Below are 14,417 nucleotides of genomic sequence, written 5' to 3' on the forward strand. Positions count from 1 at the left end.
TATTGGGGTCATGGGATATTGGGGTCACTGGGGACACAGGTCAGCAGGGACATGGGGATATTGGGGACACAGGAGACATGGAGATGCTGAAGTCACCAGGGACACTGGGGTCTCTGGGAACATTGGGGTCATTGGTGTCAGCAGTGACAGTGGAGTAAGCAGTGACACGGGGGGCACCAGGCTGTGGCTCTCCAGCAGCCCCTGTGACACGAGGTACTTGTGGGGACACTGGGGGCAATTGGAGCATGGTGGCAGTGGGGACACCAGTAACACCAGGGACACTGAGGTCACTGGGAGTGGGGGGTGGCCCTGGGCTGAGGGTGGCAGCACTGGCAGGGACACTGGGGACATGGGGACACAGGGAGGGCACTGGTGGTCCTGCGGCCAGACTGGGCACTGGGATCAGCAGTGACCAAGGCATTGCCAGGACTGGGATAGAGCCTGGCGGGCATCAGTGACCCCCCCTGAGCCCCTCCCAGTGACCCCCTCACCCTCCACGTAGTCCCACACGAGGGGCAGGACCTGCAGCAGCTCGACCGCCCACCACTCTGGGGGCTCCCCCTGAGCCCCCAGCGCCCCAAAGAGGGACACTGTCAGTGCCCCAAGGTACCCTAAAGGTGACGGGTTTCAGGGGCTCTCTGGTGTCCCCTGTACGTCACCGTGTCATCCACCCTCCCCACCCCAGGCCTGGCACCCACCGGTGGGGTGGTGGTGGGTCATGCGCCCGCTCTCGATGCTCACCCGGATCAGCGTCGGCAGCTCCCAGGTGTGGGGGTACCTGCGGTGGGGTCAGCCCTGTCCCCGTCCCTCCCCTTGTCCCCTGCCCTGTCCCTGTAGCCCCAGCCTTGTCTCCATCCCCATCCTCGCACCCTTGTCCCCTCTGTCCTTGTCTCCATCCCCCTGTCACCAGCCTCCCAGCTCCAGCACCACCATCTCGGCAGTCCCTGGTCTTTGTCCCCTCCAGCTCTGACACCCCCGTGTCCCCATCACCCTCTGTGTCCCCATCCCCCTGCCTCTGACACCCCCATGTCCCTGTCACCCCCATTTCCCCACCCGCCCCAGGCCCCACACCCATGTCCCCATCCCCCCTTGTCCGTCTCCCCACGTCCCCATCCCCCTCCCATCTCTGACACCCCATCTCCCCACCCCTGTCCCCTCCATGTCCCCATCCTTCCACCTCTGACACCCCCATGTCCCAACCTCCCTCTGTGTCCCCATCTTCCTGCCTCTGACACATCCATGTCCCTGTCACTCCTGTGTCCCCATCCCCTCATGTGTGTCGTCCCCCTCTGCTCTGACACCCCCATGTCCCCATCCCCTCATGTGTGTGTGTCCCCCATCTAAAGGGGCACCCAAGCACATGGGGGGCACCCAAAAAGGCCAGGGGGGCACGCAAAGGGGCACCCAGTGGAGAGAGGCCCCAAAAGGATTTGGGGTGCAGAGGGCTGGGGTTTAGCAGCCCTGGGGGAAGGTGGTGTGGGGAGAAAAGGAGCATTCCAAGGAAAAATGTCTCTGCCAGATATTTTCCCAGTTTTTGTTTCACTGGGATGGGGTAAAAACACAGCCCTGAGCCATATCTTGGGGCGCAATCCCCCAAAACTGATATCACTTGGCTTGGGGGAGCGATATGCAGCCCTGCTCTGACAACTGGGGCTTGCGCTGACCGAAACCCTCTGGGTTTTGTTACTCAGAAATGGTAAATTTATGTTTGGTGGTGGGCAACAAGTGGTTAAAAGGTCGTCCTTAAATTTCAGAGCCCTAATTATGGAGTTAGGCCCAAGGCCTCAGCTCAGGCCCCAGCCAGGCCAGAAAAGTGTTACTCCTGCTTTCCTAGCAGCAGCTTTTAATCCTTTACTTTTTTCTTTTTTTTTTTTTTTTTTTTTCTTCCCAAATTGTGCCATAGGAGACACAAAACTTTGATCTGTTTGGAAAAATCCTGTTGGGGTGAGGGGGTCCGGCAGGTTGTTGGTAGTAAAACAGGTGAATAATGGGGTTTAAAATTCATTGTCAGTTTGGAAAATTACAAAAACCCTGAAACAAAGAGCTTCACTCCCCAGTCAGGACTGCGAAGAACCGCTCACAGGGTTCCTTTTCACAGTGCTGGGGATCACTCCACTACAAGTGCCCGCTTACTAACAAACCTCTCTGACTAATACACACAAAATCACTCATCGGCACCAGACCTCTTGGAAAAGGCAGTCTGATGCTAATGGCTTCTTAGAACTCATTTACATAGTAAAAACAGAGTCAGGGTCTTCTCCCCTCCTTAGGGGTCCCCACAGCCTTTCTCTCACTGTCCCTTAGTGAACCTTAGGTCTCTCGTGTCCATCTCTGGTCACGGAGTTACTTCATCCCTCCTTCAGCTCGTTTGTTCCAGCTCTCAGCACTTGTGACACTGGCGTCTTCTTAGGCCCTTTGTTTGCTTGAGGATCCTGCTACCAGGGATGGACTCGGGGAGTTTCTCAGAGTGTCCCAGGTCTGTCTTATCTTTACTAGGCAAGGAGTTAAAGGTTTCAAACATCTTACAAGTGGGTGACTGGGTAACAACTACAGAGGGTAGTTAAGAAAATGTATAAATGAAATTCCATACATTACAGTAAAACACAGTGTTAAAAGGAAATGTTCTACTTTACAGGTCCCTGCACATTGGCCGTTTCCAGTGTACTGGAAGCAGCTTCCCTTCAGGAGGAGCCTGGGGCCGGGATGGGGATCCACCGCAATAAAAGACTTTGAATTTCGCCCCGGTGGCCATTTGGGGGCGGCAGCGCTCTGGGCCCCGCTCGGCCGCGCCGCTTCTCCCCGCCTATCAGGCCGTCGGCTGCTCGCCCCTCCTTATTTCCCCGCGTCGGACCAATCAGCACTGCGCTTCATCTTGGCCCGCCCCGCTCAGCCAATGGGAGTGTGCGTTGAGGCCAATGGGAGCGCGGCGGGTGGGAGGCGGTCGGGAAGGCGGGGAGGATCTTGAAGCTGCCGCCATTTTAACGCCGGGTCCGTGCCGCCGCCGCCGCCTGCCGAGGAGACCGGTAAGCGCTCCGGTAAGCGCCGGGGGGGGGGGCGGGTGACACGGACACAGACATCACACGGTGCCGTGACGGCGTCGTTACCGGGGAGAGGTGGGGGCGTCATCGCCGGGTGAAGTGGCGCGGGGAAGCGGCGGCGGTTGAGGGAACCGCCGAAGGCTGGAGGGCGCATGCGCGGGGCGGTGTGGGCCGGCGGGGCTCTGCGCTGTTCCCGGGGAGGGGCGCGGGGTGCGACTTGTGTGTGTGTGTCCCCACACACACGGGGCGGGGCCGCTTTTGGGGTGAATTCGGGGGGTTTTCGGATGGGCGTGTGAGCTTATCGCTGAGGCGGTGACATCATCTCCCCCCCACGAAAAGAGGTTAAAAAACAAAAAGAAAGAAGAGCCCCGGGCACGGGCGAGCGAGCGTCGGCCCTTGGAGGGAGCCCCCCAGAGGCCCCCGAGATGGAGGTGGGTGGCTTGAAACTGAGGCAGGACCTGGTGAGCGGGGGGTTCTTGTGGGATTTGGAGCGTTCTAGTGGGGTTTGAGGAAGTTTTCATGGGATTTGAGGGGGTTCTGGTGGGGATTGAGAGGGTTCTTGGAGGATTTGGGGGAAGTTTGGGGGTTTAGGAGGTTCTTGGGGGCTTTCGGGGGGTGTCTGTGGTTTGGGGAGCTTCTTGTGGGGTTTGGGGAGGCCTTCCTGGGCTTTGGGAGGGTCTTGAGGGGTTTGGGGAGGCTTTCCTGGGGTTTGGGGGGGGTTTCTCATGGGATTTGGGATGTTCTTGTGGGGTTTGGGGTGTTCTCATGGGATTAGGGAGATTCTTGGCTGGTTTTGGGGGCCTCCTATAGGGTTTGGAGGCCCTGTGGGGCTTTTCTGTGGGCCCAGGGGTTCCCGTGGATTTTGGGGGAAGTGCCAGGTGTGGGCGCTGGAGCAGCTCAACGGCTTCGAGCTGGCCGGCCGCCCCAAGCGCATGGGGCAGGTGACCGAGTGCCTGGACGGCACCACCACCACCATCACCTTCCCTAAGGGCTGTGAGGAGGACGAGCTTGTGAAGGCAATGGAAGACCTCCAGCTTGTGAAAAATGTCGCTAAAGGTAGGTTTGGGGGGGCTACAGGAGGTAGTTATGGGGCTGGGGGGCTTTTGGAGGCATCTGGGGGCCTTTAGGAAGCATACCGGGGGGGATTTGAGGTGTAGTTAAGGGTCTGGGGTCTTCAGGAGGCATCTGGCAGGGTTTGGGGGTCCTTATGGGGCTGGGGTCTTCAGTAGACATTTGAGGGGGGTCTCAGAGGCATCTGTGGGGCTTTCAGAGGTCGTTATGGGTCTGGGGTGGCCTTTGGAGGTATCTGGGGGGCTTCAGGAGGTTGTTATGGGGTTGGGATGGCTTTTGAAGGCATCTAGGTGGGGGGTTAGGAAGCATATGAGGAGCTTCAGGAGGTGGTTATGGAGCCACAGGAGCATTACGAGGCATCAGGGAGTGGAGGGGTAGTCATGGGGCTGAGGGGGTTTCAGGAAGCCTCGGGGGGGGTTAAAGAGGGAGTTATGGGGCTGGGGGGGCTTCAGGAGGCATCTGGGGAGTTTTTTGGGGGCTGATCTGGGTCTGGGAGAGCTTTGGGGTGTGTCGGGGTTTTGCCCCATGGTGTGATGTGTGTGTGTTGCCCCATCCCCCCCCCCCCCCCTCCCAGGTTCGCAGCTGCCCAGCAGGGGCCAGGCTGACCCCCAGGTCAATGAGGCCGTGACCCTCGACCCTGCTACCCTCACCAGTATGGGCAGAGGTTTGGAGGGGCTGGGGGGAGGTGCTGGGGGGGTTTGCGGGGCCTGGGAGCTCTGGGGGGCTTTGGGGGGCCTGAGGGCTGTCTCTGGGGGAAGTTGGGGGGCTGGAAGGGTCCAGGAGGGGTTTTGGGTCCCTGGGGGGGATCTAGAGGGTCCCTGTGTGTCCAGATGGAGGATTTGGGTGTCTTTTAGGGGTCTCTGCGTTTTGGGGGGGTTTAGGGGTTTCCTGTGGGGTTTAGGGGTTTCCTGTGGGGTTTAGGGGTTTCCTGTGGGGTTTAGGGGTTTCCTGTGGGGTTTAGGGGTTTCCTGTGGGGTTTAGGGGTTTCCTGTGGGGTTTAGGGGTTTCCTGTGGGGTTTAGGGGTATTTTGGGACTCTCTGTGGCTCTGAGAGTCCCCCCCCTACTCCCCAAACTTTGTGTGTTCCCCCCCCCCCCCCCCCCCAAAATCCCGGTGCTAAACTTGGCCTTGTAGACTCTGGCCTCCTGGGGCTCCTCACCTCCAAGGCCATGCGAGGGGGCAGGGCCCCCTTTTCCCCACCATGGTGTTACCATGAAATGGGTGTCTGGGGGCTTGGCTTGGTGGGAGGGGTGTGGCCTGGCATGGGTGGAGTGGGCATGGCCTGGGGAAAAGGGGGTGTGGCTGAATTCTGTGGGGTGGGGCTTAACTGCCTTCTCCTCCTGCAGGTAGCACAGCCTCGCCCCCCCGCCGGGGAGGCCCCGCCTGTCAGCAGAGCGTAGGGGCGGGGCCCGCTGGGGCGGGGCCCGCTGGGGCGGGGCCCGCTGGGGCGGGGCCCGCTGGGGCGGGGCCCGCTGGGGCGGGGCCCGCTGGGGCGGGGCCCGCTGGGGCGGGGCCCGCTGGGGCGGGGCCCGCTGGGGCGGGGCCCGCTGGGGCGGGGCCCGCTGGGGCGGGGCCCGCTGGGGCGGGGCCCGCTGGGGCGGGGCCCGCTGGGGCGGGGCCCGCTGGGGCGACTCCTCCTCCCTCACCCCATGCCTGCCACTGACTCCAGGTGGTTTTGGGTGTTTGTCGTTGCTGCTTTTCGTTGTTTGTTTTGTTGTTGTTTGCTTCTTTAACAGAATTAAACTATAAGTCACCAAAAGCAGCCCTAAAATGCACCCCCCTTCCCACCCTCCTTTGTGTGACAACCCTTAATGAAGTGGGCACTTGTTGCCCGGCAAAGTGAAGGCTTTATTGGGAGGCGATGCTCTTTTCTCCAAGATGACTGCTGGGGGCATCGGCTGCGAAGCGGACATTGAGGTACCACCCCTTTAAGGGGGCCCTTATAGAGGTGGCGTGCAGCAGACATTGGGGTGTTGGTGGCTTTAAGGTCAGGAGGCCAGAAGGGGCGGGTCCAGGGGCTGCTGCCTTAAAGGGGAGGGGCTTGCAGAAGGGGAAGGAGTCTCCTCTGGGTGGGAGTGGCCTGTGGAGGGGAGCGCTGCCCCTTTAAGAAGCTTGTGAAGGGGCAGCGGGGTGTGTGGGGAGGTGCTACTGAGCTCTTAAAGGGCCAGTGGCCTGCAGTGGTGGGTGGGGCCCTACGGTGTGTCACCCTTGTTTGTGTGTCCATGCATATGCTTTGCATAGTCACACCCCTTATCTGCATCCCCTGGCTTATGTAGCTGCACCCCTTCATTTGTATCCCTTGCCTGCGCTGCTTGATGGTGATGCCCCTCACTGTTGCCCTGCCCTCATTTGCATAGCCCTGCTCATCATTGCACAGTGCTGCCCTCTCTCCATTAGCCCCGCCCCTCACACCACCTGGAAGCTCAGCAGCCCCAAGGCCTTGTTTGCATGGCCACGTCCCTCCCTGAGGGTAGCCAGGCCCCCCACCCGCAAGGTCACACCCTCATGATCTCATTTGCATAGCCATGGCCCTTCAGTTAGCACCCAGCCTTTCTCCCAGCTGTCACCTGGTTTGCATGGCAGGCTCCGCTTTCCCTGCCATGCCCCTTAATTTGCTGTGCTCTCCCCAGTTGGCATACAGCAGCACCACTCCCTCTCCAGGCGGCGACCGTATTTGCATGAAAGTTCCCGCTTCCCCATGCCTGATCCCAGCGTGCACCTCTTTGTGCATCAGGTCCCGCCCCTTCATGTGTATGTGAAGTGCCCCCCCCGCCATTTGCATCCAAAGGCAACATGACATGCCACCACCATTTGCATGGAGAGAACAATCTCATTTGGATGCAAAGCCCTGCCCCCTCATTTGGGAGGCACTGCCACATCTCATTTGCATGCCGCATCCTACCCACTACTTGCTTGTAGGAAAGCTCCTCCCCCTCATTTCTATGCCAAAACCAGGTCATTCTGATTTGCCTTCCCTTTCGCCCTTAAGCCTCGCCCTCTGATTTGCATGAAGGTTGCAAGTGGTCTAATTTGCATATGGTGCTCCATGCAGTCTCATCTGCATGCAGGCCCCGCCCCTGCACTCATAGTGGGCTCTGCGCCTGCCCCGGCTGCCTCATTTGCATATTTTGCTGCTGTGCTAGGTATGTAAATAGAAGTGGGTGGAGCTAGGACCCGCAGGGGGTGGAGCCTGGGCCTGGTGGGTGTGGTTTGGGCCAAACTCCCCCCACCACCACCCTGGCCCCATAGGTGGGGGATAGGAGGACAAGACTAGGCCCCGCGTGTCCCTCCCGCGGTGGGTGGTGCCTGGTGCTGATGCCGCCCCCCCTCCCCACCCAGCCCTGGAGGTGGGGCCGGACTCGCCCTTGGGGGCGGCCATTGACCAGAGCCGAGGCAAGCAGCCTTCCTCCCTGCCAGCATCTTCCTCACCAGCAAGAAGGGCTTCCCTGTCCTCTCCTGCCTGCACCAGCGCCTGCTCTGCCGCCTCCTGAAGGTGGGGGGAGTGTTTTGGGGGTTTAGGGGGGCTGCGGAGGGCTTGGGGTAAATTTGGGGGGGTTGGGATGCTGAGGGGGATCTGAGGGGGTTAAGGGGGCCTGGAGAGGAGCTGGGGGGGGTTGGGGGAAATTGGGTGGGTTTAGGGTGTATGTGGGGGAGCTGGGGAGGGGTTTGAGGGGATTTAGGGGAGCTGTGGTGGGTTTGGGGGGGTTTGGGGTCTGTAGGGGAGGTTTGGGGGGCCTGTAGAGGGTTGTGGAGCTCTGGGGGGCACCCTGGAAGAGTCTAAACAGAAGTAGTTTAATACCTAAAATATATTGTAAGGAATGTCTCAGGTGAGATTAATGGAACCGGGGAAAGTCGACTGTAACAACTTGTAGGCCCCTGCTAAGAAACACTGAAACTCGGTAAAATGTACTTCCACTGGGGGGAGATCGCGGCCACTGGCTCATGGGCCACCGACCCATATTACACCCCAGACCCATTTCTAGACATCCCTGGGCTCTGCTGCGCAGAATCAGAAATAGGAGGAGAGTATGTTAATGATTTCTAGGAAATGGTATGCTTCTGTATGGATACTTAATGAATATGTATGAATAAATACTATATAAGATGTATGATTTTAGTGCTGTGTCTGCTTATCTGCATCCAGTTGGTGTCAATAAGTTCTGTTATCCCGTTTTCGGTGACACCTCAACATCTCCATGCCCCCCCCCAGCCCTATGGGGCACCCCCCATGCCCCTGGGTCCCCCCCATTTCCCGCTGCCAGTGTGTGTCCCCCCCTAGGGTAGGGGTGGTGCTGGAGGCCGGGCAGGGGGTGTTGGTGAGCACGGCACTGCGGGCAGTCCAGCAAGCGGGATGGCGCATCTACCTCTGCGCTGCCGAGAAGAGCCCTGTCCGGGTTCAGCTAGGATAGGGTTAAGTTTCCCCAGCAGAGAGGGGGAAGGGGTCTCCAGCTGGGTTATTCATACCATGCTGATGTCAGGTCTGGGCGCGGAGCACAGGAAACTTTTTCCTTTGTGGCTTTGGTCGCGGGGAGCATGCGAGCGCGCTGTCTGTAACCATTGTGGTATTTCTCTGTATATCTTCTGTCTTGTCTACTGTTATTACTGTTTATTGCTGTTATCATTGCTACTGTTGTTGTTCAGATTGCTTATTACACTGTTGTATTAAATTTCTTCTTATTTTAACCCAGGGTTTGTGCCTCACTGCCAGCCTGACCAGCTGAGGGTGGGGGAGGGGTAACGGCAATGTGGTCTCCGGTCCCGGCAGGGCTTAAACCACCACACGCCCCAGCGCCATCATCATGTGAGGAGACCCCCAGAACTCCTGAACATCCATAGCGACACCCCTGACCCATAGCAACACCCAAACTGACGACAGAGAGCCCCGTAACTGCACAATAACAGCTTTGAAATGCCCCAAAATTGCATCATCATGGCACAGGAGTGGTCCCATAACCCCCTCCCTGACCCTCCAGCCCCCCCAAAAGCCCCCCACAATCAGTCAGGATTGAGTATAACTGCTCAGCAGGGATTTTTTTTCTCAGCACTGGATCTCCTTCATCCATCCCTACGGGAGGATATCGGACCTGCACAACTCCAGGAGAGTTACATCCAGCAAAGCCGTTTATTTTTCCAATAGCACATACGTATGCTCTCGCCAAAGCTCGTACTCCACAGTTACAAATCAGCGATTAGGCAGTTATCAAGCGTTTCTCCTGCCAGCACAAGGCCGCTCTCACACGGGCTGTGCAGACCAATGCCCTGCTCGCTCAGGCGCTGTTCCCGCGGCGGTAACTTCTCACCGCTCAGGACTGTCCCACGGCTCAGTGCTGCGGCTGTCCCTTGGTTTTCCTGCCGCCTCGGCACAACTCAGCAGTGTCTGATTGTTGCCTGAAATCGGCATGTCGACCTGGTTCAGGAACGGCATGGTGACCAACCTGAGGCCGCTTGGGCCATCAGCTCTCAGACACCAACGTGGTGGATGGCAAATGGCGTTTATTGATAGGTGACACTGCATTATATAGCTTAGGTTTACAATGTCATTTCCATCCGCTTACATCATGAGCTAAACGCTATTGGCTATCCGGAGAGGGGTCCTACGTTTCCGTACAGCGTGACATCTTCCATCCGCCGAGCCCTAACTACCTTTCTCCCAAGGCCTGTTGCTCATCAAGCTGAGGTGCTTTTCAGAGGCTGTGCAGGGCTGACAGGCCGATGCCTCCCACAGCTCTGGCGTTTGGTCCCGGGGCTGGTAGGGGCATCAGGGTCCAGTCATGGGGATGGCAGCACTGTTGGGGCCTGGTCCTGGGGTGGGCAGGGTGGAACCGGGGGCTTGTCCTGGGGCGGGGAGCACAGTAGCAGAGTTCAGTTGATGGGCAGGCAGCATGGCTCTGGGGGCCGGACCCGGGGCAAGCAGCGCCGTCGGGTTCTGGTTATGGGAAGGGCAGTGCAACACCAGTGTTTGGTGCAGGGATGGGTAGCGCCATCAGGCTCCGTTCCCAGGGCGGGCAGCACGGCACTGCCACTCATTTCTGGCGTGGGCAGCGCCATAAAGGTCCTGTCCCGGAGCAGTCAGCGTGGCACCATGGGCCGGTCCTGGGGCCAACAGAGCCGTGTGGTTTTTAACGCTCCATTGTAGCGCTCGATCTTCTCAGAGGCTGGTGCGTGGTAGGGGATATGGCAGACGCACTCGATGCCGTGTTCTTCTGCCCAGGCATCTCTGAGGTTGTTTTGGAAGTGGGTCCCGTTGTCTGACTCAGTTCTCTCTGGGGTGCCGTGTCGCCACAGGACTTGGGTTTCAAGGCCCAGGATGGTGTTCCGGGCGGTGGCATGGGCCGCTGGGTAAGTTTCCAGCCACCCAGTGGTTACTTCCACCATTGTGAGCACGTGGCGCTTCCTGTGGCGGGTCTGTGGCAGTGTGATGTAGTCGATCTGCCAGGCCTCTCCATATCTATATTTCAACCATCGCTCTCCATTTCTCTGGGGCTTCACCCGCTTGGCATGTTTGATTGCAGCACACGTCTCACATCCGTGGATGATCTCTGCGATGGTGTCAATAGTGAGGTCCACCCCTCAATCTTGAGCCCACCTGTATGTTGCATCTCTACCTTGCTACCACTACCGAGGTCTCGTGGGCCCACCGGGCTATGAACAGTTCACCTTTGCGCTGCCAGTCCAAGTCCACCTGAGCCACTCTAATCTTAGCAGCTTGGTCTGCCTGCTGGTTGTGTCCATGTTCATCAGTGGCCCGACTCTTGGGTACATGGGCATCCACATGGCGCACCTTCACAACGAGGTTTTCCACCCGGGCTGCAATATCCTGCCACACCTCAGCAGCCCAGACGGTTTTACCCTTACGTTGCCGGTTGCTCTGTTTCCGTTGCTGCAGCCATTTCCACAGGGGATTCGCCACTGCCCACGAGTCGGTGTAGAGGTAGAGCCTCGGCCACTTTTCCCGCTCAGCAATATCCAAAGCCAGCTGAACGGCTTTCACCTCTGCGAACTGGCTCCATTCCCCCTGTCCCTCAGCAGCTTCAGTGACCCGTCGTGTGGGACTCCACACAGCAGCCTTCCACCGTCGATGTTTTCCCACAATGCGACAAGACCCATCAGTGAACAGGGCATATTGCTTCTCCTCATCCGGCAGCTCGTTATATGGTGGGGCCTCCTTAGCACGTGTCACCTCCTGTTCTGGCGACATCCTGGAATCTTTGCTCTCTGACCAGTTCGTAATCACCTCTAGTATCCCTGGGCGGCTGGGGTTCCCTATTCGAGCCCGTTGTGTTATCAACGCAACCCATTTACTCCACGTGGCATCGGTTGCATGATGCGTGGAGGAGGCCTTTCCTTTGAACATCCACCCCAGCACCGGCAGTCGGGGTGCCAGGAGGAGCTGTGTTTCAGTGCCGACCACTTCTGAGGCAGCCCGAACTCCTTCGTACGCTGCCAGTATCTCCCTCTCAGTGGGTGTGTAATTAGCTTCAGAGCCTTTGTATCCCCGGCTCCAAAAGCCCAGAGGTTGGCCTCGGGACTCCCCAGGTGCTCTCTGCCAGAGGCTCCAGGTAGGGCCGTTCTCCCCGGCTGCGGTGTAGAGCATGTTCTGAACCTCCTGCCCTTCCCGGACTGGCCCGAGGGCTACTGCTTGGGCAATCCCCCGTTTAATCTGCTCAAAGGATTGTTGTTGCTCAGGGCCCCATTCAAAATCGTTCTTCTTGCGGGTTACGTGGTAGAGAGGGCTCACAATCAGGCTGTAGTTGGGGATGTGCATCCTCCAGAACCCCACAGCGCCCAGGAAAGACTGAGTCTCCTTTTTAGAGGTTGGTGGGGCCATGGCTGTTATCTTGTTTATCACCTCCACTGGGATGTGGCGACGCCCATCTTGCCATTTTATCCCTAGGAACTGAATTTCCCTTGCAGGCCCCTTAACTTTCTCTTGCTTAATGGCAAAGCCGGCCTCCAGGAGGATTTCAATTATCTTCTTCCCTTTCTCAAAGACCTCCTCGGCTGTGTCCCCCATACAATGATGTCATCAATGTACTGCAGGTGTTCTGGAGCCCCACCTTTCTCCAGTGCAGTATGGACCAGTCCATGGCAAATGGTGGAGCTGTGGTTCCACCCCTGGGGCAATCGATTCCAGGTGTACTGGATGCCTCTCCAAGTGAACGCAAAATGTGGCCTGCACTCCGGCGCTATGCGAATGGAGAAGAACGCGTTAGCAATGTCAGTCGTGGCGTACCACTTGGCTGCCTTCGACTCCAGTTCATACTGGAGCTCCAGCATGTCCGGCACGGCAGCACTCATCGCTGGCGTAACTTCATTCAGGCCACGGTAGTCCACAGTGAGCCTCCATTCGCCATTAGGCTTTCTCACAGGCCATGTAGGGCTGTTGAAGGGTGAGTGAGTTTTGCTGATCACCTTCTGGCTTTCTAGTTGACGGATCAGCTGATGGATGGGGACCAGGGAATCTCGGTTGGTGCGGTACTGCCGCCGGTGCACCGTCCTGGTAGCAATCGGCACTCGCTGCTCCTCACCCTTAAGCCGCCCCACCACTGAGGGATCCTCTGAGAGGCCGGGAAAGGTAGACAACTGTTCAACCTCCTCCAGGGCAGCTACACCAAAAGCCCACCGGTACCCTTTTGGGTCTCTGAAGTGCCCTCTCCTGAGATAGTCTATGCCCAGGATGCACGGGGCATCTGGGCCAGTCACAATGGGGTGCTTATGCCAGTCCTTCCCAGTCAGGCTCACTTCAGCTTCCAGTAGGGTCAGCTGTTGGGATCCCTCTGTCACTCCGGAGATGCAGATGGATTCAACCCCACTGTAGCTCGATGGCATCAGGGTGCACTGAGCGCCAGTGTCCACAAAGCCTTATACTCTTGTGGGTCTGACGTGCCAGGCCATCGGATCCACACTGTCCACTAAATCCCATTATCCCTTTCCTCCACCTGGCTGGAGGCAGGGCCCCTCTAATCCTGCTCATCATCACTCACTTCTTGTGAGAATGATTTACTGGTCCCCTCAAGAGGGTCAGACATAACGTTCACCATTCTGTTCTGCCTGGGGGATTTCTGACTGGACACTGGAGCTGCGCTCCTCTTGGAGGACTCCCCTTTGGTGATGGTCTTCCCTTTCAGCTGCTCTACTCGTGCAGCCAGGGTGGCAGTGGGCTGTCCATCCCACCTCCTCATGTTTTCTCCATGGTCACGGAGGAAAAACCACAGGGTGCCTCGTGGTGTGTGCCTGCTGCTGCCCTTCTCTTGGGTGGGGAAACGTTTACTTCTAATGGCTGAGACATCAGCCCGTGCAGGTGGAACGTAGGACACGTCCTCTTCCACTCTCTGGACCCTCTGAGACAGTTCCTCCACAGCTGAGACCAGGGAATGCTGAGATGAAGGGAGATTTCCCTCATATTGCCGGAGCTGGCCAACCACTCCATCCACTGTCAGAGTCTGGGTGTCTGTCCCCCAGGACACTATTGCCAGCGCTTTCGAGTGCGCTTCTGGTGCGCTCTTCAGGAACTTTCGCCACATCAGGTGTGTGCAAGGGGCCTGATCTGGGTCCATGGGTGACTGCTCCTCATTCAGATCACCACAGATCATCTCAAACACAGCCAGCTCCCTGAGGTTCTGGATGCCTTTCTCAGTGCTGGTCCGTTTGCTCAGCTGACATAGGAGATCACCCTTGTAGGGGTGCCTCTCCCTTACACTGAGCAGGCGTCGCCTCCAAAGGCTGAGGGTTTGAGCCTGTTTCCCTATTTCCCTATCAATGCCAGCCTCCTTGGCCAAAGACCCCAGCTGCCTGGCCTCTCTCCCCTCCATCTCAAAAGCACCGGCTCCATTGTCCCAGCATCGGAGCAGCCAGGTGCAAATCTGCTCGCCTCCCAGGCGGCCGAAATCTCTCCGCATATCTCGCAGCTCAGTCGGGGACAGAGATTGGACGATCACCTCTGGCCCTTCCTCCTGTTCCCGTGCCGGGCCCGTCCCCATCCGCCCCTTTGCGAGCTGACTTTCTGGTGTATTTGGTTTCTGTATCGGGGCGACTGATCCCGGCCCTGGCTGTCTCTCTGGCTCAGCTGCTGTGCTGGTGGAGGCGACCGAGCCTGGCTCTGCCTGTGCCCCCGGCCCAGCTGCTGTCCCAGTAAGTTCACTCTCAGACCCTGCAGCCCTTCCTCCCCCTTGAGGGCAGTGAGTGGCCTTCAAAAGGACACGGCAGGCATGGGCAAGTCCCCAGCACGTCGCAGCGAGCTGTGTCTCCCGGGTTTTGCCAGGTTGCCGACACACCGTTTTTAAGCACTCCGCCAGTTTATCGGGGCTCT

At 58.3% G+C, this 14,417-nt stretch overlaps 1 protein-coding gene across 1 annotated transcript; it reads left to right on the top strand.

The window, feature by feature from the left end:
* Positions 1 to 2,915: 2,915 nt before the first annotated feature.
* Positions 2,916 to 8,517, top strand: LOC141955288 (uncharacterized). The gene is made up of 6 exons (XM_074895172.1): positions 2,916 to 3,023; positions 3,378 to 3,469; positions 3,886 to 4,094; positions 4,684 to 4,761; positions 5,455 to 5,560; positions 8,388 to 8,517. The coding sequence occupies exons 1-6, from the start codon at positions 2,916 to 2,918 to the stop codon at positions 8,515 to 8,517; spliced, it is 723 nt and encodes a 240-aa protein (XP_074751273.1).
* The last annotated feature ends 5,900 nt before the right edge of the window (positions 8,518 to 14,417 follow it).

The sequence above is a fragment of the Athene noctua genome, unplaced genomic scaffold (assembly GCF_965140245.1).
Source record: "Athene noctua unplaced genomic scaffold, bAthNoc1.hap1.1 HAP1_HAP1_scaffold_153, whole genome shotgun sequence".
In the NCBI taxonomy this organism is placed as follows: Eukaryota; Metazoa; Chordata; class Aves; order Strigiformes; family Strigidae; genus Athene; species Athene noctua.